This window comes from Triturus cristatus, chromosome 11, assembly GCF_964204655.1.
Source record: "Triturus cristatus chromosome 11, aTriCri1.1, whole genome shotgun sequence".
NCBI lineage: Eukaryota > Metazoa > Chordata > Amphibia > Caudata > Salamandridae > Triturus > Triturus cristatus.
In genome coordinates, this window is record NC_140594.1 from 1,057,784,529 (window position 1) to 1,057,809,138 (window position 24,610).

General features: G+C 47.0%; 2 protein-coding genes across 2 annotated transcripts in view; both read right to left on the reverse strand.

The window, feature by feature from the left end:
- Positions 1 to 24,610, reverse strand: part of LOC146785977 (uncharacterized) — a 405,662-nt gene that overhangs the window by 38,263 nt on the left and 342,789 nt on the right. The gene's annotated exons all lie outside the window — the stretch shown is intronic.
- Positions 16,602 to 19,457, reverse strand: SOX2 (SRY-box transcription factor 2). The gene has a single exon (XM_085635369.1). It carries the CDS (start codon positions 18,623 to 18,625, stop codon positions 17,651 to 17,653), a length of 975 nt encoding a protein of 324 aa, XP_085491495.1. The 5' UTR covers positions 18,626 to 19,457; the 3' UTR covers positions 16,602 to 17,650.

The following is a 24,610-nucleotide window of genomic DNA, read 5'->3' on the forward strand; positions in this document are numbered from 1 at the left end:
GTCACACAGAGTTATTCTCATCAGCAACAGTTTAAATCCGGGGTGCGCGCTGCACACTTAACAGTGCTGGGGGGAGGGGGCTGACTCGTGGAAATGAAGACGCAGCTGCTACAGTACTGCACAGCAGCCTGTAAATTCGTTTTTCATGTAATTAAATTGCACCAGGCACCTGCAGGGTGCGTGCATTTACATTTGAATTAATTTGGAAGCAAAGGAATTCGCCCAGAATCACACGGATCCTTAGTCAAGTGCGTAGCTGTGATTAGCACACATCCCCAATCTTCAAGATAAGAAGGTAAGCCAACAGGCCACGCTTTGGTGGAGTGTGTGTATGTGACTGAAGTGTCAGCACTAGTGCTCGGAGGGCACGCCATTTGTAAGCACCCCCCCTCACACACACACACACACACACACACACACACACGTGAGTGTCACGAACGATCTACGCAACGGACGCAGGATTTGAACACGTTGCCTACACAGAGCCTAATGTCCTATGTACATTGTAAAGAAACACGTGCTATCCGGTGACACAGGCACATCAAATGCCTGTTGAGAAACACACAGGAGCATGTACCACGTTTTTCATTTTATCAGTAATTCTAGATTACAAATCCAGTAAAATGCCGAAAAGCGCCCACCACAAGGGTTGAAGGCGCTGTCGAAACAGTGCTGGCCTTGTAAGCGAACAATACATGCGTCAACACTTTGATACGCCACAGCACAGTAGGAGGGGCAGTGTGTTGGCTGGAGTGGCAGCAGTGGGAACCAGAGTCCTGTGTGTTTGGCCACAACCTCTCTGCATGCACTAACGGTGTGATCCTGGGCAGACGCAGCACGCCCAGTGCACCAGTGATATTATCTGAAAACAGTGCCTCCCTTTGTACCGTAAGACATGCAGTCGTGACATGTTCGACCCATTGTCCTGATGTCGTCCCATTTTTGATAAAAATCTGAGCTGGGTTTACACCAAGCATAAGAAGCTTGTTTAAAATAAAAAAAATAAAAAACACCACAACTAGAAAACGCATGACGCCGTCTGCCAGGAGAGTGCGGAGCCAGTTAGTGGATAGGTGGAGGGTATAGCTGGCAGGTGGGGTGGGGGGCTTGCACCAGGGAAATGCTTGGTGCAAACTCTACAAACAGAAGTAAGACATTACATTTTTCTGGTTTCCTGTTCTCGCAGTGCGGAAAAACTTGCACAACTGCATTTTAATCCGGACACCTTTCTTGAGCAAGTTGGTGATGAGTCGGAGTACTTGCATACTCAGGTATGTGTGTGTGCGTGTGCGTTCTGTGTCGTATGAAAGAGAACCTCCCTAAACATGTTGCATGAAAATGCAACAGATAGCTGCGATACATTTCAGGGTTCTCCAAAGTCGGTCCAGGAGGGCTGGATCTATGCCAGACTGTTAGCATAGCCACCTTTTACATAAACGTAGGTCTCTTGTAAGTCTGAGATGGATTCAGCCCTCCAGGACCGAGTTTGGTGAACTCTGCTTTCGATGTGTTCTCCTCTTCTGATACATTCTCAATGTTTCTAATAGAAATATATGTCTCAGATCACACACTGCACAGAAACGTTTTTTGAACAGGCCACAGCGTGACCTCTCTGTGCTCAGCCCTGTGTCAGACATGACCCGCAGAGACGTCTTAAGGCGAAGCCAAAGTGTCCAATTCTCTTCCAAGCCCCACTCCCACTCCCATCCTAGATGTTGAACATTCTGTCTACTTGGCCTCTCTCTGCGTATTCTATTTGCTTCTCTAAATGTCTCACCCTCTCTCTGTATATCTCGGTACCCAGTGGCACCGCAAGGAGTTTTGTGATCCTGTGGGAAGGTTTAGCATATTCGTAATTCACTGTTGTCTGTCATCATGCCCACTTGAATGATCGAGAAATGGGTAAGAAATATCCGAGTTGTTCAGAAGAGCTCCCCCTTCCCAAAAAATAAATAAACTATGTCTTGCCCATGGCCCCCAAAATCCTTAAGATAGCGCTGAATGCCTGGCCCCCATTATGGTTTCTCAAACGACGGGCCTTTTATTAAATGATTATTATAAATAATACATTTGACAGCCAGGCGCATGCCCCCCGTGTCTGTGTGGGGGAGGGGGGGCACTGGTTAGGTCTTAGTGTAAGTAAACACCTTGTGAGACGCTGGCTTGAGAGCACAGTGTGTCTGGGCAGTGCAGAGAGGTCCACCTCTTAAATTCCACCCTAAGGTGTCTCTCGGTTTCCACAGCCCTTGTAACGAAAGACATTACTACCGGCGTGTGTCACTCGAAAGATCAGATCTAGTGGTGCAAACATCTGGTTGTAAAAAAAAGGTCGTTTATGATTTTAACAATGTTCTCAATATTGCAGAACCCTCCGATGAAACTGAAATTACATACATCATATCTTAAATAGCGATACTACAGTACGCAAGCACTATGCATTTCAGAGAGTTACCCACACAATTACAAGAAGTACTACAAAAGTAATGGAGGTTGCTTACAAAAACACAAAAAGCCACGAGGATTGCAAGTCAGATACAAATAAATACAACAGTTTGATGAGTGTCACAGGCTAGCTTCCAAAAAAGGCCAAAGTTGAGTGAACTAGATTTGAATACAGCACCGTGTGCGACTGACTTGTTGTTGGGTCTCAGTCAAGCCCCCTCTCTGTATCCCCCCTCCTCCCTCACTCATGCCGCCCCCCCTTTCCCCTCCCCAATGAAGAATGCCCGGCCCCGGCCCTAATCTCCCGCTGGCCCGCTCCAGAGTGCATCAAAGCTAACATTGTTTCACGCTTGGGGTGCCCTCGCAGCCCCGTTCCCAGCTCCTGTTGGCGAAAGTTCTGCGAGGCGCCTCTGGGGGCCCCCCGCTGTCCCTGGCGACGTGCACTGCCTCCCCAAATAATGGAGGCCTGTTAACGCAGCCGAGGGGACTCGGGGAGCGGGACACTGCAGTTATTTCTGGAGGGGGCGGAGCCCGTGGGGATAAATAGCCGGCCATGAATCTCAGAGACCAGAGTTCAAATCCCAGCTCCGGCATTTGACCAAAAACATAGAGTGATTCTATGCAAATCGCTTTATATCCTCAGCTTAATTTTTTTAATGTAACATATATATATAAGGCACGACTGAACCAAGGGCTACCTTTTTGCCAAATTTGGTGTAATTCCGTTCAGCAGTTCGGGCTGTAGCTGCGACTAAATGTTCCTATGGAAAATTGCATGGGGAAAACACGTTTTGGGACCGCTTTTTTCTCGGTCCCTGCTTGACGAATCACCCCGAGACTTTCAGGATAGGAGCGGACCAGAGCTGGACAAAAGTATTGAAAATTTCGCGAAGATTCGGCAACCGGCGCCAAAGTTATTGGGACTAGAATGTTGCAGATTTCCTATGGAAAATAGGTCCTAACTATAACTACCTACTGGCGACCGCCAGTAGGTAAAATATATATATATATATATTTATAACTGCTCACGCGCCACTCTACCCCAGACATTCCTTCCTGGTCAGTTTCTGTAAGTCTCCCTCACTCTGACTCGACACACTATATTGTTTAATGCACATCATAAAACAATACCATTTTGTGATACACTTTACAACATAGATCTTCTCTTTGAAGTGCTCGGCTGCTTCCGGAAGCCTGTCCCAAGCTGCCTAGTGCATCTCCAAACCACATTGTGCAAACATTTAAAGTTACAGTACATGGCCTATGGTAGCGTCACCGGAAACTGCACCAGTCTCACGCGCGAACACTCGATGCCGGGATAGGCGAGGTAGGTGAGCGCCAGATGAATGTGACATTGTAACTCAACACACACACACGTGAAATGAATGAAAACAAACGTAGCACACTCATGCAAAACAAAAAGGCAGCAGAAACAAAACAGGCGGCATGAATGCATAAACATAGGCCCGGGCCTGTTATATCAAAATGACATTTGCACACATTTGCATCGCCCCCGGGACGCCCGGGGCGTGATTGTTTTACATTTAGGAGGGTTCGCAAACTCTGACGCCCGCGGATCAACGCGTGTTCACCTGCTGTTTGTCTGGTGGTGCCTGACAGCTACACCTCAAATCTGTGTAGAAAACACACTCCTAGACACACACCACAAAAGACGGGGACATTCACATCTTCAACCTGAAGTCACGTTTAAAACATTCCCTTTAAATGAAGTTCAAAACAATTCAAATTAATTAGTGAGGGCATGTAAAGTATCGCGTGCTTTCATTCTATGTGTTTCCCACTCTACTCACATGTTCTCTAAGTTAAATCCTAAATGTGACACTGGAGGAAAGGTGAGTTTTAAGTATCAGCTGATCTGCACTGGTTGTGGAACTGTGTTAACACAAAAAGCGTTTCTTATTTACAAGTCGCCTTCCTAAATGTGGTGTTAACTTGTGACAGCGGGACAAAGCGGGCTCTTAAGTCTTGGAAAATAACCAGAAAAGAATTGTTGTAAATGTTTATAATTGTGCACTGCGGAATACAAAATGAGCGTTATACACGTGTGCATTTGGTGTAGCCGATGTGATACCCAATATCGAAAACATGGACATAAAAAGTATTACATAAAAGAGAAAATGCAAAGAAAAATAAACGAAAGAAAAAAAAGAACATCTGTAACGTTTGATAAACGTAAAAGACATCTGCACTGTGCATGTGCGCCCGTTGCTTCAATTAAACCGACTGATTCGAGCGTGGACTCCAGACAAGCCACAGGGCGTGTGTGCGCGTCCCTGGGAGACCAAGTCCGTTGCTAGGATCTGCTGGCAAAAATCTCCAATGAGTCCTTAATGTGTCTGGGTGTGCTTGTGTGCCTGTGCACGTGGGTGTTTGTGCAGGTTTGTGTGCACGGGTGTGTTTGTGCCCGTGTGTGTGTCCACCTGTGTGTAGGTGCGTTTGTGCACATGTGTATGTTGGTCTGTGCACGTCTGTGTGTGTGCCTGTTCACGTGTTTATGTGTGCCTGTGTTGTGCCAGTGTGTGTGGGTAGGTGCGTGTTTGTGCATGTGAGTATTTTTGTGGTGGTCTGTGTGTGTGTGCGCCTGTGCACGTGGGCATGTGTGTGTTTGCCTGTGTGTGTGTGTGTGTGCACGTGTCTGTGCGCGTGCGCACTGATGCGTTTGTATCTGTTGTGTGTGTGAAGATGTGTGACGATGTGTATGGTTGTGCACATCTGCGTGTTTGCCTGTGCACATGTGTAAGTGTGCCTCTGTGTGTTTGTGCCAGTGTGTGTGTGTAGGTGCGTGTTTGTGCACGTGAGTATGTTTGTGCTGGTCTGTGTGTGCGCCTGTGCATGTGTGTGTGTGCGCCTATGTGTGTGTGTGTCTGTGCGCGCGCGCACTCATGTGTTTGTGTGTGTGAAGGTGTGTGCCTGTGTGTATATTTGTCTGTGCACATCTGCCTGTGTGCCTGTGCACATGTGTAAGTGTGCCTGTGTGTGTGTGTGTAGGTGTGTGTTTGTGCATGTGAGTATGTTTGTGCTGGCCTGTGTGTGTGTGTGTGTGTGTGTGTGCACGTGTCTGCGCACGCGCACTGATGTGTTTGTATCTGTTGCGTGTGTGAAGGTGTGTGCCTGTGTGTATGTGCAGATCTGCGTGTGTGCCTGTGCACGTGTGTGCCTGTGCACGTGTGTGTGCTCGTGTGCGTGCGTGCGTTCACGGAGGGAACGGCAGAGCGTGTCCCGAGGACGGTGCAGACATCTGCTCGAACGCCACATCTAAGCTGTCCCCTCGCAGGAGCGGCTCCGAACCCCTCACAATCAGAGGCGCATTGTTCTTTCCAACCACACTGCACACGGAGAAAGGGCCCTCCCTGCCGGGGCCAGTCCGGCCGAGCCTTTGACGTTATTAAATAATAAAGCGCCTGTGATTCGCTTTGTTGTCGGGAAAAAGGGCCAATTACCCGCTGTTATGTTGCCATAAAGAGCATATTAACTCGAATTAGTAATCAGACAATATGGGTGCGTTAAAGTATTGTGGGACACGGGACGCGTCATTGTTGTAGTGGCTGCACTTTTAGACGTCAGCCACAGGCGAGGGGATGTGCAGGAACACCGCGACCACATGTACATGAGCACGAGGAATAGAAAACATACAACCCTCCTCCGTCCCCCAGTGCACAAAGCTCCTCGCAGCTCCTACGTTGCGGTCTAGGCGCTCGACGGCTCTCTCCTAAGCATTCATATAGGAAGCAGCGGTTTTCCATCTGCCACTGCAGACAAGGTGGTATTTGGGGATATCCGGGAGACAGCGGGAAAGGGGGTGGGGTGGAGTCAATTGATTGGGGTGGGGGGTATAGCAGTGCGCGCCTATAGTTGGAGTTCCGGTTTTTTTAGATGAATACTATTGACAGTCAGAAAATCCGAAATAGTGTTCCTTCTAAGCATGGCAGGCCGACATGGAAGCTATGTTGAGTACTTATGCAATTTTACGTCATGTGTTTTTACACAGGAAGTGTGTGTCAAAGGCCTGCCTTCTTAGCATGTTTTCTGCAGTTCTAGTCTGATTTACGGTTTGCTCCAGCGAGTAAGCATGCTGTGGGGTGGGTGCGGGCTGTTCCCTGGAGTTGAGCTCAGAAGTGAGGGTGGGTCTGGGGGCCTGCCACCCAAACCTGTGTGCAGGGAGTGTATGTTTAGATTGTCTCAGCGGGGTGCATGGGGGTGCACATCACCTGACCCTCTGCCTCCATGTCTGCTGTCGAGGTGTAGTCCCTCGTTTGTTCACTGACGCAAAATCCGTGACTTAGTACCGACATTTTAAAGAACACATACACCATTATGCAGTTATGTTGTAGGCACCAAACTCTAGGTTACACTTTAAATGTGCAATCACATAGAAACAGGCAGGAAGTCATTCAGGGTTGGAATTGGTTCCTGTGAGGAGTACATTAATTAGACTTAGGGTAACAATGAACGCCACTGTAAGTTGGACACTTGAGAAAACGGGGCCCAAGGCGCAAATGTTAAAGTTCCTACATTGTTTTTTTCTCCTCCTGGGGTTCAAAAATGGAAATAACCCGAGCTTGATGTGTCCCCGTTAAACAGCAGTACAGCCTCATAAGTCTCTCTTCTATGTTCATTGTCTTGCAATGTCCCTGTCAAACTCCAGCACAACCTTGTAAGTCTTTTGTCTATGTTCATCGCCTTGCTATGTCCCTATCAAACAGAACCAAGATCCTGCATATCTTTCTACAATGTTAATTGCCTTGCTATTTCCCTGTCAAGCAACATCACAGCCCTGTACATCTCTCTTCTATGTTCATTGCCTTGCTAGGTCCCTATCAAACAGAAACAAGTTCGTGCATATCTCTTTGCTATGTTCATTGCCTTGCTGTTTCCCTGTCAAGCAACACCATAGCCTTGTACATCTCTCTTCTATGTTCATTGCCTTGTATGTCCCTGTCAAACACCAGCACAACCTTGTAGGCTCTCTTCTACGTTCATCACCTTGTTATGTCCCTATCAAACAGAAGCAAGTTCCTGCATATCTCCCTGCTGTGTTCATTGCCTTGCTATTTCCCTGTCAAGCAACATCACAGCCCTGTATATCTCTCTTCTATGTTCATTGTCTTACAATGTCCCTGTCAAACACCAGCACAACCTTGTAGGCTCTCTTCTACGTTCATCACCTTGTTATGTCCCTATCAAACAGAAGCAAGTTCCTGCATATCTCCCTGCTGTGTTCATTGCCTTGCTATTTCCCTGTCAAGCAACATCACAGCCCTGTATATCTCTCTTCTATGTTCATTGTCTTACAATGTCCCTGTCAAACAGCAGCACAACCTTGTAGTCTCTCTTCTACTTTCATCGCCTTCCTATGTCCCTATCAAACAGAAGCATGGTCCTGCATATCTCTCTGGTGTGTTCATTGCCTTGCTATTTCCCTGTCAAGTTTCTGCATAGTCCTGTACATCTCTCTTCTATGTTCATCGACGTGCCACCTTGTACGTCTCTCTTCTATGTTCAGTGACATGCCGCCTTGTATGTCTCTCTTCTATGTTCATCGCCTTGCTAGGTCCCTACCAACCAGAAGCATGGTCCTGCAGATCTCATTGCTTTGCTATTTCCCTGTTATGCAGAAGCACGGCCCTGTACTTCGGTCTTCTATGTTTACTGCCACTGAGCAGACATTCAGCAGCCAGCCAGAATTGGTTTAGCTTGGTTTACTCGTGTAGCTCCGTCATACGGGCTGGCTCCTCTCCCACAGTGTGTGATATTCATCTGGCTCTCAGCGAGCAGCGGGGGCTGGTGCCATTTATTGCCAGGGTGAAAAGTTTTCCGGTTACATGGCTTTTCATAAGCAAACATGGAGCCATTTTCATCCGTGCAACGCATCAGCAGCTGTACCCAAAAGGGCTTAATCTGTCTCTTGCAGCAGCAGCCGAGGAGAGATACTGAGGCGCCTGCAAAGTAGGGCAGAGAGCAGCTAAGAAGCGGGCGCAGAGCTTTCACCGCCAGGAACTACTGGTGAATAACCGGTAAAGGTGTGTCTGCTGGTGCCCTGTAAATGCCCCTTGCTCAAAACAGTAGAAAAGCGCTTCAACACCTCATCAGGGGTAGCAAGCACTACATAAATGCAAACCTTTCCCTTTTCTATCCCTCCACTACCCTTCTCAATCCAAATAACTGATTAACATATCCAGCACTCAAATCACTTTCATATCTCACTATACTAATTCACCACTAATCCTATATGGGTTTCCGGAGTAGCTTGCTACTCGCCGAAAAAGCTCTTAGATGTCTCGTCAGGGGTTGTAAGCATTATATAAATGCAATTGCAATGCAATACAATGCTGAATGTCTCGCTCGCCTGCACTGTGATGCTGTTGACCCCCCTGATGATGGGAACTTCCTAATCCGGCTAGTGCTGCGTCCCACTTTACCCTGTGTTAAGGCGCTCTGTCGCATTGCACAGGATTGGGCGTGCTCTAATGAGAACTAACATCAATCAATGAACAATAAAGTCCCCTGGTGCAATGGTAAATCGTAATATTAAAGGCAGGGGTAATAATCATAACATGTTTGTATAGAGCGCTCTGGGGCAAGGGTTTGCCATTTCTGAACCTGCAATTAACAGGTTGAGCTGCTGCCCAGTTTACCGGCCTCGGAAGGATGAGGGGCTTTCCATTGTGTGGTCTTGGAGTCATCACATGCATCAGTGGCGGGCATTCACTGCCTGTAGCTATGATGTGGCCTAATGGCTACCTCGACCCTAGGGATCCGGGTTCGAGTCCCGGCAGGGACGCTCAACATTCTGTGATTTTGGGCACATCATTTCATCTCCCCTGCCTCAAAAAATGAATGTGTCCGTCTTGGACGCAACTGGTGCTCATGTAAAGCGCTCTGATACCTTCGTGTGGAGTTCGTGCTATATAAAACTCACCCAAAACCCCCCCCAAAAACACAACAATATAACACGGATTTAAATTCGGAGAATCCCTGGTTCATGAACGCTGCTCTGCCCAGCGTGCGGGTTAACCTGCTGTAGCGATTGCTGTGCTGTCCTGCCCCAGGGCATGGAGCATTCACCATTAGCTGTACAGGTGTTTGTAAAGGTGCACCCGCCCACCACGTCTGTCCTATAGATTTGTGGTCTCGGGCTGTGGGAACAAGTCACCGTGTGTGTGGGTGCCACGCTGCCGGCACTGTGTGTGGCCTGTTGTGGATGGGGTGTTTTTGGGAGCAGGCAGAACCAGTGGAGTGACGCAAGATGGTGCCCCCCCCATCCCCCCGCAGAATCTTTTGAGGGGTTCCTGAGTCTCGATAAGTCACAGATACGTTTAGGTCTTAGCTGCAATAGGGGGGGGGGGGGGTATCCTGAAGGGTGGGCTCCCTGGGCACAGCAGAGGCTCTGGAGGTCTGCCTCACGCCCCTGTCAGTGCCCCCCCCCCCCTCTACACGCACCACATGGTTTAGCACATGCACTGGTGCCGCCCTTCACCCCAAAAGACACGAGTAATGGCGCCTTTCCTGCTTTAAGGCACCCCAAAACACCATATCGTAAATCGCCCACCCTTTCAATACTCGCCACTGCCCACCTCGGAAAGCCATAAAGTCCCGTGAATGCTCCAGTTCTCTGACTGGCCTATCTTTAGACATATTCCGAAAACAAAAAGGGGGGAAATATTATATAATATAACATTAGCAAACGTCCATGTTCTAGAAGTTTGAAGTCAGGAAACAGAACAAAATGTGTCACTCTTATTAGCGCATTAAAAACACGTAAAAAGTAAAGATTTAGCCAGCCTTTTTCACTCAATGCAATCCTTTTTTGGTCAAGGGACGGGGAGGTCGATACAGCAAACATAACGGCGTATTTTGCCCTGCTCGAGACAAGTATCTGCTTCTGCGGGGATCTGGGCGTCTGTGCTCTCGGGTACCTTCGCAGGACTTCTTATTTCACACGTAAAATTAAAAGATACATCAAGGGACAGAAAGTGCGCGCACAAACATTCACATACTCGCCAAAGGCAACCAAACCGTATCCGCCAGCAGGCCATGTGGGTTCCAGATATTTGGAGTGAAAGAAGACACGCATGAGAAGGAAAGCCCCGAGGGATACTGCGGTGTCCTGCAGGATGAAACTCCTAGGCTGCCCTGCGGCTCTGTCTTTACACCCGTGCTTCTTGTAAGAACATAGAATACGTTTTAATGCGCTGATACGGGCAGCTGTTGAAGGGCGTTATACCATGAGCACTAGCATATAGTCCTTTGTGCTTTAATTTATTTTTTTATTTCAGCTGGTTAAATCCGCGCGCTCTGCAAACGCGCACACATAATCACATTAAAACATTCTTTTAGGTAAATTGCCTTTCATCCACATTTTCTTTTCGCAACAGACCTCTGCGGGCTGGTTCCAGCTCCCCTGATTTCCGATGAAATGGGATTGCTTAAAAGCTTAAAGAAGTGATTCCCCGGCAGATTCTTAATAAACGCAGCCCCGCTGACGTCACGGGGGATATTAGCATACCGAGAGAGGATGCTGTGAGTCTGGCTGAAGATGATAACGTGCTCCCGAGGAATTGGGTGATTGTTTTTAATACAGTAATTATTTGTGTGTCTTGTGAAATTTTGTGATTTGCAAGAGCTTATGAAAACTCGTTTTTTATTTAAAAAAAGACTTGCACAAGCACGTATTGTTTTTTTTCGTTGTTTGGAAGGGGGGGGGGGGGAGAGCGGCATATTTACTTCCCAAATGTGTGCTTCTTATTAGGGTTTTGTGCTAACTTTTGGAAACAGTGCATATTATCAGAATATTACTCTGTGCGAAAGCAGAGTACTGTTGGAGTGGGCATACTGCAGTACATAGGCGTGCTAGGGAGAGAGCCAGCACAGGGACCCCCACCGCTTACACAGGCACAGGGAGAAATGCTGCCCAAAGTACGAGTGTGATCTAAGAAACACATCTCCCCTCAACCGAAAGACCAAGATTCATCTTCGAAATTATAAGACACAGTTTTGCAAATGGTTGGAAAATCTACATTGAGTGTATTGCACCGAAACAATATGTCCAGAAAACAAAGTTTCAAACCCATGTTTGTGCATTTCCAATGGAGGCGATGTGGAGAGAAATGCTTTCTGAATGTTACAGGCCTTCGACCAGAAACCTAAAAACATCAGGATTCTTCAAAGAACACCTTTTGTATGAAGCCGGCATTAATAAAGCATGTCACCAAAAAAGCCAAAACTAACTATGTAGGGCGCGATTCTTGGTTACTCGAGTTCAGACGGCTCTCTCTTGGACACGAATGAATTGTTTAAATTAACCTTTAAACGAGTCCTTTCCCACTCCTCTGCGCCCCTCCCCCAGGGGTGAACACGCGACAAATCTGCAGCGAAGTAATAAACACAGAAAACCTTACAAGCGTTCATGTGATTGGCTGTCGCATAAATCATACAACGCTACAGAGCCGGCCATACTTCTGATTGTGGGGGAAAGTAAAGCAAGAAGCCTATAGATTTCCAAAATGTGAATGGATGGCTGGCCTCTAGAACGCCACGCCCACTATGGTTATGATGTCACACTTTCCAGAGCATCCCTAACAAAAAAGTCAGAATATTGAATCGGGGTTTTATCAAAATGGCGCATTAGAATATATCTAGCTTTCCTCCATCTTTCTGGTCCAACGTCTAAAAATGTGACATACGTGGCGGCTTCGCTCCTGGCATTTCTACTTGGCCCTGGAGTCGTGGGAACGGTCGGGCCCACGGCATGTGACGTCAGCGGAAAATAATACTGGGGCCAGCATGTTCCATGCCTGCATAAATCCCACACACACAACACACACACGAAATCCTTTTTCGTTATTCGTTGCATCACGAAGGAACTCTATCACTTATATGTATGTCACAGTCAAAAACACCCCTAATGCGCATCCGATATCCGCCACCTTACACTACCTCCGACAGACACCTTAAACTACCTCTGACAGGCACCTTAAACTACCTCCGACAGACACATTTAGACTACCTCCGACAGACACCTTACACTACCTCCGACAGACACCTTACACTACCTCCGACAGACACCTTACACTACCTCCGACAGACACCTTAAACTACCTCTGACAGGCACCTTAAACTACCTCCGACAGACACCTTTAGACTACCTCCGACAGACACCTTACACTACCTCCGACAGACACCTTACACTACCTCCGACAGACACCTTAAACTACCTCTGACAGGCACCTTAAACTACCTCCGACAGACACCTTACACTACCTCCGCCAGGCACCTTACACTACCTCCGACAGACACCTTTAGACTACCTCCATCAGACACCTTAAACTACCTCCGACAGACACCTTTAGACTACCTCCGCCAGACACCTTACACTACCTCCGCCAGGCACCTTACACTACTTCCGACAGACACCTTACACTACCTCCATCAGACACCTTAAACTACCTCCGACAGACACCTTTAGACTACCTCCGACAGACACCTTTAGACTACCTCCGACAGACACCTTACACTACCTCCGACAGACACGCCCACATTGCTTTACTGCGCAGAACAAAGCAAAGATTGCAAACTAAGATGAACCCATGTATTCACATGTATGAAGTACACAGCAGACGTCTGTCATGCCCCGAGCATACAGCACGTGAACAGCGCTTAGGTTCAAATAAACCCTGATTTAGGCCCACACACAACCACGGGTCCGCGCCAACTCCCTCCCAAGGCCAGGAGTGTGGGATTACTACACTTTTTCATGATTGCAATGGAAAGCATCCGACGGGGACCTTTCAATCGATGGGCTGCACCTCAACTCCCCGCTGAGACAGCCTAACCCTTATTGTTGAGTATTGAAGTATTCGTGTCTAAAATGCCGTATAAAATGACCTGAGATTTGTTCCTTCTAAAATGGCGTGTTCTGTTTTTTTGTGTCTTCCACAGCGCTAGTGCACTAACAAACCGTACCAAGGTGTTTTACTTGTCAGATGCCTGTAGATGGATTCATTTTTCAGACACATGCAACCGCTAATGTCCATTTTATTGCCGTCTTAATTACTACTCCGGCTTAAGCTGAACCACGGACCCCGGGGCAGGTTTCCGCCTCCGAAACATGAATCATTCGTTGTTTTATTCAAACTTGAACTCCAGGGGAATAAACCCTTCTCCTTAATTACGATTCTTTTTAACTTTCCTGCATCTCAAAGCACTACTTTTAAAGTGGACGGCTATGCAAAGCGGCCGCCCCTTCAAATGCAGAAAATAAGCGCGGGTCTTTCAGTTACAAACTTCGGGAGAAGGACGGATCCTTGTTATTTAAATCCGAGTCTTAGACTATGCTAAATAGGCCATCGACCCGCATTCACATTCACCCCTCCCGGCACTTAGGAAGAAACTGTCAGCCATTGATAAACAAGCCGAGCCAAAACAACGGGCGAGGTGACTGCTCCCGGGGGGTGCCCTGGAAGAAGCAGCTCGGCTCCATGCACCTTCAAGAGGCGCGCCTTGTGCCCCTGGGCATAGACCAGAGAGGAAACAGTCATGCGCAGTCTGCCCACAGAGCGCCCACATTACAGCGCCCAGAAAATAAATGATTCCGGTAGTCATTGTACCTGTATCACCTCGGCATAGGACTGTCGCCTAAACTCACTCGCTTTGGTTGAATCCTGAGGCAACGAGGTTCGGAAGAAAGAAGCGCATGTGTGAAAAGGCAAGCGATGGGACCATGAACACACGCACACACGCACCATGTTACATACACTGCCTGTCAGAAATGGTTACACATATACTAATTGAAAACAAACAAAAGTACGTCTACCTACAATTACGTAGCAACTAGACGCTAATAAGAGAAAATATATCTGTAGCACGAAATACAATATTTTCAATAAGTGTTTTTACCGCCCCATCCCTTTTTGTACCAAAATCACATGTACCGCAGCTGCACGGATCCCAATTCTACACACCTTGCACAATTCGTACACATAAAATACTACAAGCAGGACACGTGTAACCGAGAGTCACAGAAGGACAGTGTGTGTATACGTGTATCCGATGTCCCAGGCCGCAGGGCACACAGTTTATTAACGTTACACTGCGGCGCGGCCCCACCACCAAGGACAGGACCGCAGGTGCCGGGCTCAGCCCCCCCTCCCAGCCCCTTCCATCACAAAAGAACCGCCGGGACAAGCGCCACTACTAGCAGAATAAATAATTAATTGAACCGCTGCTCTTTGACCCCCTGAAAGTCCAGTAGGGACGCGTTTGTAGTAATAATACCCCTTGTCAAATATTCATTTAGCGGTTAACGTGAGCCCTTTCCCCCTGGGACGGGCTGTAATAGCAGCTTCTGAGACCTTGGCAGAGCGCGGCGCTCATCTACCTCTCGGCCGCGGCCGCCACACGTTCACACCCGCCGGGAGAGGCTGCGTCAGGGGCAGCGCCGGGATCCTGCCCTCGGGCGGGTGTCACCCCGGGGAAGAGAAGAGGGTCGCCCTCCCCAGGCCCCGGAGATACACAACAAGCCACACAAAAGCTGCCCGCGCCCCAGAATGCGCGGTAAATATTATATAAAGAACTAAGTAGCCCAGAGAGTGGCACAATGAAAACAATACTCGTCCCCAGAGAGAGTATTTCTATTTAAACGTAGCCACATACATTAATCACCCGTCAATAAACCCGGCCAATCGAATATCCGCCTCTACTGCCCTCTTCCAATATTGCCGAACCAATTCTTTTTGTGTGGACGTGTTTCATCACAACATGCATCCGGCATCCAAAGGATGGAAACATTTTTCTGAATGAAGTTAACAAAACACGGTATCCACGTCAAGTGCGTTTACCTGCTTCCCATTGGGACACGAGGAAATGCACCTGTTACCACAACAAACATAATACAACAACTGCCCGGTGTATTTTTTAAAGTAGTTCTTCACTGCTTACAGAATTGCATATTCCAAGGGTAAAAACTGGAATACTTGAGCCACACGACTCAGAATCCGCTAAGCCATACTTTCCAATACAATCACCCGCCCTTATCCATATGAGGCATTAAGAATGGAAAATAATTCTAAAATGTATGCTGGGGTCGTCAATATAACTTCTTTTCCCATCTGAAGCCTTTAACGAAAATCATATTTTCTGTGCAGTCAAAATTCTGTCTGGTTTGGTGAGTAAAGGGCCAAAGAACCCAGGACCTTCAAGAGATCTGATTTAATTAAAAACTGGAGCAACATGGAACTTGCACACATCATTGCACTTAAAGGAAAAGTATTAACATCCACCGGCTGGATTTAAACATACACACATAACGTTTAAGAGATGCTGTACATGCGGGAGCAGATGGACGCATCTGCAGGATATCTGCGAGATCACACCCCCACAAAGAACTGTCACGTGTCATTAGATGGTACATAGTAAAATTCTACCTCTTGGTCCGAAGGGCTGAGGTCTTCTGCACATTATGTCAGGCATCATTTCATCTTCTCTTGGCGTTTTGCCATCTTGATACCTTTTATCCATTTTCCTCCGCTAGCTTTATTCGAACTCCTCCTCTAGCTGGACCCCCGCTGGCCTCTTAGGTACAAGATTTAAAACACAAGGAAGGTTACGAAGAGTGATGAGCACAGAGGACGTCTCAGTTTTGCATCAGGAAGCAAAATCAGGCATTTGTTTTGTTCACAAATAACCAAACCCACCTGAGTGACACAAACACCACCAGCTCACATGCAGTTGTAAAGTGCTCGTAAGGCTTGCACACTCTCTCCCATCAGACTGCCTATGGCCACCTTACAAAAACAGAACTGCAGCACCCTTTACCTGGCCTCTGTCTGCCAAAATGAATCATACATCTGGACTCACTCACCTCCTGTGCGTTGGCAGCACTTGGAACACATCTTACACCCTTACATGTAGGACATGTAGGGTAAAAAGGTATGTGTACACCTAGGAGCTTCTCACTGTGTAGGTCATCCAAGATCTCTAATGTAGCACATTTTAAATAGCTAAGTATGCTTGGAAGAATTATTTGGAATTTCTATCTACATTTTGAATTGTTTAAAGCCGTTTGATCACTTCGAGGTTAACAAACTATTTGCAGCAGGAAAGATGAACAGGAATGCAAGAATTGATTCAAGACTCAAGGATAATGTTACGGTCCATATTTCAAAAATTTATTTATCTCAAACTGTGCATAATGGAGTAAAAACGTAAGTTGAAAATGTACCTGTTATAATGATGTTATTAGTTCAAATATATACATGGACTGCCGGCAAACTGATGCAAAAAAACAGAAAGCCGAAACTTTTAGAGTACAACTACGAAAAAAATGAGGAAGAAACTTAAAATAGCATCACAATAATTTTACAGAAATATTACAAACCATAAGAAAATATTTCAAACACAGTTGTTTTATGTTGCTTCTGTTTTACGGAAAATGATGATGAAAGGCGATGCCATTATAAATTATGAGATTGGAAATGTGCACGGCCAGGTGTTTCGCTGCATAAAAAAGTGGCAAAGCACATGAAACGCAATCTGACTTTTGTCATTAATTTAAAAGCAGACATGTTTTTTTCCTTCTAGTTATTACTCTAATTGTCCTTTGCCCCACCCCAAAAAAACAATTTCTAAACAGTTCAAATGTCCCAAATCTTGAACATTTGTGTTTGACAGCTGCCTCTGATTCCAGCTGAATTTCTAAAAAATATAAACACAAATGACTGGCAAAATCATGAGCTTGTAAAAACAAAATCGAACATTCTTCCTGATTGCCACGTTTTTGAAAACTTGATAAATACTGTACAAAAAATGTATTCGCAAATATATATAAAAAAACATGTTTCATTTCGCCCCCACTCCCTCAGCTCTAAAGATGTTGGAGTTAAGAATGCAGGTGAAAACCTTTTAACAAGTAGCTGGCAAATATTAAAACATGTTCATCTATGTTTCTCTGTGTCTTTTAAAAGTTTTTTCTTCTAGCCCTAAGAGCTCATCGGGGGTTAGAGATGGAGCAGAACCTCCACTTGGAAGTTGGCGAAACTTTCTGAAAAGTTCTGTTACCGGTCAGATAAGTTCTATACAGTGTTTATTTTTTATTATTTTTTCCACTCTCCTCCCAGCAAGATGTTTTTTTAATTTTTTTCTTCTCTGTACAAAAATAGTCCAAAATAGAGACTGCTGGGGGGGCTCATTGTCACATGTGCGAGAGGGGCAGCGTGCCGTTTATGGAGGAGGGCACGGGCGCGCTCTGGTAGTGCTGGGACATGTGCAGTCTGCTCTGCGCCGCCGCCGCCTGCTCCTGCACGTCGGCCCCGGGCAGGTACATGCTGATCATGTCCCTCAGGTCCCCGGCCTGGTGGCAGCCCGGCCGGGAGTGCGACGACGACGAGGTGACCACGGGCGGGCTGGACGAGCTGGACTCGGACTTGACCACCGAGCCCATGGAGCCCAGCGACATGCCGCCCCCGCCGCCGCCCCCTCCGCCCTGCTGCGAGTAGGACATGTAGGAGCCGTTCATGTATCCCTGCGCGGCGGCGGCGGCCGCGGCGGCGGAGGGATTCATGGCGTTGTACGGCAGCGCGCTGACGTCGTAGCGGTGCATGGGCTGCATCTGCGCGGCGGCGCTCAGCCCCGGGTGCTGCGCGTAGCTCAGCTGCTCCTGCATCATGCCGTAGCCGCCGTTGGCCCAGCCGTTCATGTGCGCCGCGTAGCTGTCCATGCGCTGGCTGGAGTTCATGCCGCCGCCCACGCCGCCGCCGGAGCCCATGCCGTTGCCACCGGGCGGCCCGAGGAGCCCGCCGGGCAGCGTGTACTTGTCCTTCTTCATCAGGGTCTTGGTCTTGCGCCGCGGCCGGTACTTGTAATCCGGGTGCTCCTTCATGTGCAGCGCCCGCAGGCGCTTGGCCTCGTCGATGAAGGGCCGCTTCTCGGCCTCGGAGAGCAGCTTCCACTCGGCGCCCAGCCGCTTGCTGATCTCCGAGTTGTGCATCTTGGGGTTCTCCTGCGCCATCTTCCGCCGCTGCCCGCGGGACCAGACCATGAAGGCGTTCATGGGCCGCTTCACCCGGTCCGGGCTGTTTTTGTTGCCGCCGCCGTTGTTGGAAGCCGGGTTGGCCGTAGTCTGCTGCGGGGCAGGCGGCTTCAGCTCGGTCTCCATCATGCTGTACATGGCTCGCGCCGGCGCCTTCGAACCTTCGGCCGGGCGCGCGAGAGCCGGGTGCGCAACGGCCGCTGAGGCGACGGTTGGAGCGTCTCGCGCGCCCAGAGCCGCCGCTCCCCCTCAGACGGCGGCGCTCACCTTCCTGTCAGGCCGCTCGCGCGCTTCTCTCCGCTCCGGGCCAGTCAGGCTGATTCCTCTTCGCTCTTTTTTCCAGTGATCCGACTTTTGTGCACTCCTGCTCAGTCGGTTTTTTATGAGGTGATGTTTTCCGGCACCTCACGGACTTCTCTCAACTTCTTTCGTTGCGCGACTTTTTCGTCACAGTTTGTTTCACCTCAGTTTTTTTAAAAGTCCCCCTGAGGTAATAGTTTTTTTTTTTGTTCGCCACTTCTTGCAGATCCTTTTCAAACGTGGACCTGCGTTCTCTTGGTTTCTGCCCGAGGCTTCGGACTCCTCCGCTGCAACTTACTTTTCTTCCTCCGAGTTTCAGTATCACAACAAAAGTTCACTGGCGCTGGAAGAGGACCGTCTGCTTTCTGGATGAACGCTGCACTTTTGTTTTCGAATAGTCCATTGGTGATCTCGCTTTTTTGTCACCGTTTTCGCACCATTCTATCGCTTTCAAAGTCTGTCAATAAAAGTGAGCCGCTGGACTACTTTCTCTCTCTGTCGCCGGATTCAACGGTGCCTGTGTCCGCGCGCCTGTCTCTTCTTTTGACAACTCCCGGAGAATTTTTTTGAAACAAGTTAATAGACAAACCGTCCACCATGTGATGATAGTGTAAGGGGAGGGAAGGCCTGTCAGAGCGAATAAATGCGTTTCAGGCGGACCAATCAGACGGCGTCAGCCCCGGCAACCCCTGAGCAGCCATTTAAGCACGCGCGGGGTTTTGCATGAAAGGAGGCGTGGACGGCGGCGAGAGGGCAGGCGCTGGGCGGGACCATGGAGGCTGCACCTGCAACCAATAGGGAGGCGGTGTCTGGGTTTGCAACAGGTCCTGTTGTAGGAGGTGTGGACACCGCTGCCTGGGTCCATGTGCACAGGGTGAGCTCTTCGGTGGGTGAAGGAGGCCGCCGAGGTTGCCCAGTTTTCACGCAGCGTCACAAATCACTCAATGAAGTGCTTCTAACGCAGGGTGTCTACGATATGCCAAACAAATAAGATAATAGTTACGCAGGCACACTAAGAAACTTCGTGGCTTTTGTGCCTAAGATCCTGACGTGCATTGATGGGCTTGGAGTCTCACACCGGTAGAGCCTCCTTTCGTGTTAAACAGGGAAACGCATCTGATATTTTCCTAATAAATACGTATAACAAAATTGCTTTTAAAATACTTTTTTACTGTGTTTATTGTGTTCGTTTACAATGAAAAACACCCTTCCCGTTCTGAGTCTTTCGTATTTTAAGGAATTTAAATCACACAGTTTCCCAAGTAGCAGACATTTATTTATCAGGTCACTTGGAAACGTGCCAGAAAGTTTGACTAAAGTTGCTGATACATACAGAGAAACACACGATGACGTATACATGTTGCTAGTCTTCAGCCGCTGAAACAGTGGGAATCTTGGGTGTCGTCCTAAAGTTGCTGCTATAGACGCACAAAGTCCCTTGCACTTTGTGCCGAATGGGGATGTTGTTAATGAATACTCGTGTTTCTCCCCCTTCTTCCCAGAAAATAATCGCCCTTTCACACAAATAAAGGAGACTGCGAGCAGTGGCCCGGGGTTTGCAGGTGTTTGCTGGCTTCCCTGGCAGTCTCCTCAGATGCCAGTCCAACCCCCTCCTCCTCCTTCTCCCCCTTCATCAGCCCAGAGTCCTTCTATTCAAACGGCAAAAGCTCCCCTAGCAACGGAATGGCGCTTAAATCCTCAATAAGGGTTAGTGTGTCAGATGGGAGGGGGAAGCGAAAGGCAGAAAGAAGGGGGTTATATCTACACAAATGACATAATATTTTAAGTAGCCAATAATTGCATTTTACAGTGTGGGACGCATGTTTCTACAAACCACTTAAAATAGAACAACCACTGTATTCCAAAACCAGACTTTTTACTCTTTTGAAATACTTAGTAATTTTTTTAGTTATGCTTTAATCAGCTTTGTCTACATCTTTTGGGTAATAACATGAATAGTTTGCGTGTTTTTTCTCAGTTTTTCTCCATTTTATGGGGAAATGTTAACATCTAATATCTGATACAATTTATAAATAGAAAAACCATTGCTGTCTGCATCGTGAAGAATACGGCTTTGGGGGGAACCGGCAGGGGGAATAGAGGGGTGTGTGTTTGTATTGGGGGCGGGGGTGGGAACGCAAGAGTGTAATTTTAGACTGTCCCATTGTGAGAATGTTAAGATCTCAATAGAGGCAGCGTCAATACCAAGAGAAATGGCCGCACGTCCGTTACAAATAGATAGTTTTGTTTCTCTTGTTGTCACTACACGATGCTGAACAAAGGCGCGGCTAAGTTTACTTCCACTCTTGTTGGGGTCTTTGAGGCTAAAATTCACTTGACAACAAATACAAAAAAGAAAGCCTTCTGCCAAACCTTCTTTGTCGAGTGCTTACTCGGTCTGTTGTACTTTCACGTTAGATTAAAAACACAAGTCACTTGTGCGACAACCCGTTTTAGTGTCAGCATTCAACGCCCGATGCAGCTGGGCTCAAGTAACATTCAAACACAGCCTAATTTGAGCTTTTTGACCATGTCCTCAAAATGCTGTTTGCTTATTATCGTTAATAAAAATATTACCTTCGTAAATATTTTAGTTTTCCTATTTTCCTTTAGTCCACAATGAAATATTAGTCTCTGTCCCATTTATGGGTCAAGATATGCGTATTCTGATGATCCCTTCTCAATTCACGGGGAGCTATCGTAAACGTTTATATTTAAATTATTCCGTGGATTACAGCAAACGTTAGATGATTGTGAACAGCAAAGTGTATGAAGCGTTTGGGTCTCCTTAGTAATAAGTAATTATAGCTGCGGCGTTAGCGCTCCGTCTGCTGGTCAAAGTTGAGTAGTGCAGCTTTCAACGAATGCATTCAATTTCTAACGTAGGGTTCAAAACGACAAAGGTTTCCAAAAGTACGATACATATATATATATATATATATATATACAGAGAGAGAGGAGTGAGAGGGATAATATCGATATTTATATATATATACATAGAAAGACACACATAGGGAGAGAGACACATTGGACACTATTATTCTATATGGAGACAGAGAATATATAAAATCAGTATTGTCAAAATGTATGTGGCAATTTTAGTTATTTTACTATTTACCTGTATTTATTTTTACCTAAAATATACACAAATTCTCCCTGGCTCGATTCCATTGCTAGCCTAAAATCGCATTTTATTGCGTAATACTTTCTAATACAGTGTTCGTCTTATACGTATATTATGTATTTCCGACTGTTATGACTCCGGTTGTTTGAAGTGATACCAAAAGTCTTATTGTATCCGGCATTACTAGCGCGCAGATGCACAGTTGACGAACACGTTTTTTTTTTGCAAACTTTGCTCAAATGTTATTTCTTTTGTAATGTTTAATTGCAGAAGGGTTTAGCCGCTGAAGTATGAATAGCCCACCCATTCAGAGTATAATTCTTTTTTCACGAGCTTTGCTCCCCTATGATAGCAAACCTTGGAAATAGCCAATTTTATTTCGCTTCTGGTAACGACCTATTTCTTGCCCCTGCAAGAAACACGTCTTAAATCCCATTCGACGTTTGGCGACACGAGAGGGAGACCTCCTATTTTGTGTCCTCAGCGGAACTGGAAGGTTTAAGTTGCGGTAATTAAGCGGGAGCCAGCCAAGCATTTTCGTAGCGCGCTGCTTGTTAAAAGCGCTTCTTTTCGGCATCTGCATTTGAGTGTGTTCCCTCCATTCTTAATCTTCTTATGGAAATGAGGGGGAACGGCGGGGAACCTGCGGAGTTGGAGAATGTCCTTGTTAACTGGAATTTCTCAGCATTGCTAATTAGCAGAGTTTGACGACCACCGGTGCCGGCGCAAACTCCGGCGAGGGCGAGCCGCGCTCGTTTTATTTTGTAATTAAAATCTGAATAGCGCCCTATTTGACAGTGAGGGCTACTGGTCTTTTATCTCCTTGTGAAGTCATTAGTGAGTGCCTTCATGGTTTGGGTTCCTGCAAAACGTTAACTAGACCGTGCAATCGGTCTCTTTTTATGACATTTGCATTCACGCGCGTGCTGACATGATTTTGAAATATTCTTGTTCTGCGAGCTTTAGGCTGCGCTATGTAAAACTTCTAAGTCTACAAAAAGGAGGATTTCTTTTTGTGGGGAGGGATGAATTTTATGTCCAAAGCAATTTTAAAGAGAACACGCTCCCCTTGTCGGCTGCACCCCAGCATTACCAGGTACATAAGCCTCGGTCCCGGCGCCCCCACTGACTCCCTGAATAGCGGCAACTTTCACTGGATTAATCCTGTCCAGTGACAAACCGGTGCTCGCAGACGCCTCTGATTTTATTTGAGACAATCAACGACAAACATTGAGACCTGAACACACAGACACGTGTGGAGACTGAAGCGGACAAAACACGATCCTTTCCAGCGGGACTTTATTTGTGCGGCCGATCAAAAGTGCAAACACGCGGAACACAGCCAGGCCAACTGGCAAACGAATGCGTATTGATTTCCGGATAACAGAGCCCAATCACAGCGGATAGAAGCGGATGTGCCTAAAGATGTAATGGTTACCTTTGGCAAATTGTATCTAACAGTAATGTAATGCCAGGAGCCGGTGGTTACAGTCAAACTCCCACCCGCCATCATTGTGGCAGTGCACGAGGGAAGGGTCATTCCATCTCTTTGAAACAAATATATATTATTGATTATTTCATCTGGGACAATCTCTTTTGGTTCGTGCCCAGAAAGCAAAAAACCGGCTGCAAATCTTTGGAATACTTTCATGGGTCCAGAAAAGGGCCAGTGTGATAACAAGCGAACGAAAGAAACGACATTATTTTATAGATGGTGGAAGGAAAGTTTTGGGTCGCAAGGAAGCGCCCCTGATTTCCTCGTAATGTCTGCAATAATACAGGCGGGTGGCACTGCGTTCACCCTGTAGGTGTTAGCTAGACACACATGAACGTACAGAGAGTTTACAACATATGATCTTCACACACACACACTCCAGCAACTGTTACACTAGGGGATTCGCACAACCCGACCTGACAAACAATTTATATAGGACAGTTCGGGGGTGTTAGTGGCTCCTGATGCCTCGGTTCTAAAGGCCTCTCCTAAAGACATGCTCAGTTTGTGTTTGAGTATCTTCTCACTTTCGCCACCAAATGTGCACCTGCACCAGGCTCTCTCTCTTGTAAAATGAAACAGACACAATCTCTAAAGTCGCCTTGAAACCCGCTCAACGGGTTGACACCGACATCGATTCTGTGTAGGTTTCCTGTCGCTGATAAGTGCTTGTAAATAACCGTAATCCTGTGAAATTCGCGTTCATTTTGTTACATTTAACACCTAAAGAACTCATCAACGTTTCTAACAATTTAGTTATTTACTGCCAGGGCACAATCATAATTTACAACGGTTTGGAGTTTTATTGCATTAATAAAAGGCGCAAACCTTGCTATGTGTGCCTGTATAATCCTGCATCATATGTGTCACTTCCGGGGTACTCTGCAAAAATAGTGAAATGTAAGGTTTGGGTATTAAGCACGTGCCCCGTCTGCGCCTGTACAGCCGGGCTGTCTAGACGCACAGCCACGCACATGTTATATTAAACCGAGCATGTCCCCGGCACTGCCACTTGCACACGGGCCTAATACTGATTATATATCATTCAACGCCATTGTTAAAACTCTTTTGCTACAAAACGGCTCCATTGATAAAACCAGTTGTGACTCGGTGTAGGTACAACTTAAGGGGCACGCTGTGGCCTTAGAAAGAGGTATTTCTTCCTCAAATCTCTTTCGGATCTTATATGAAGATTAGGCTGCCA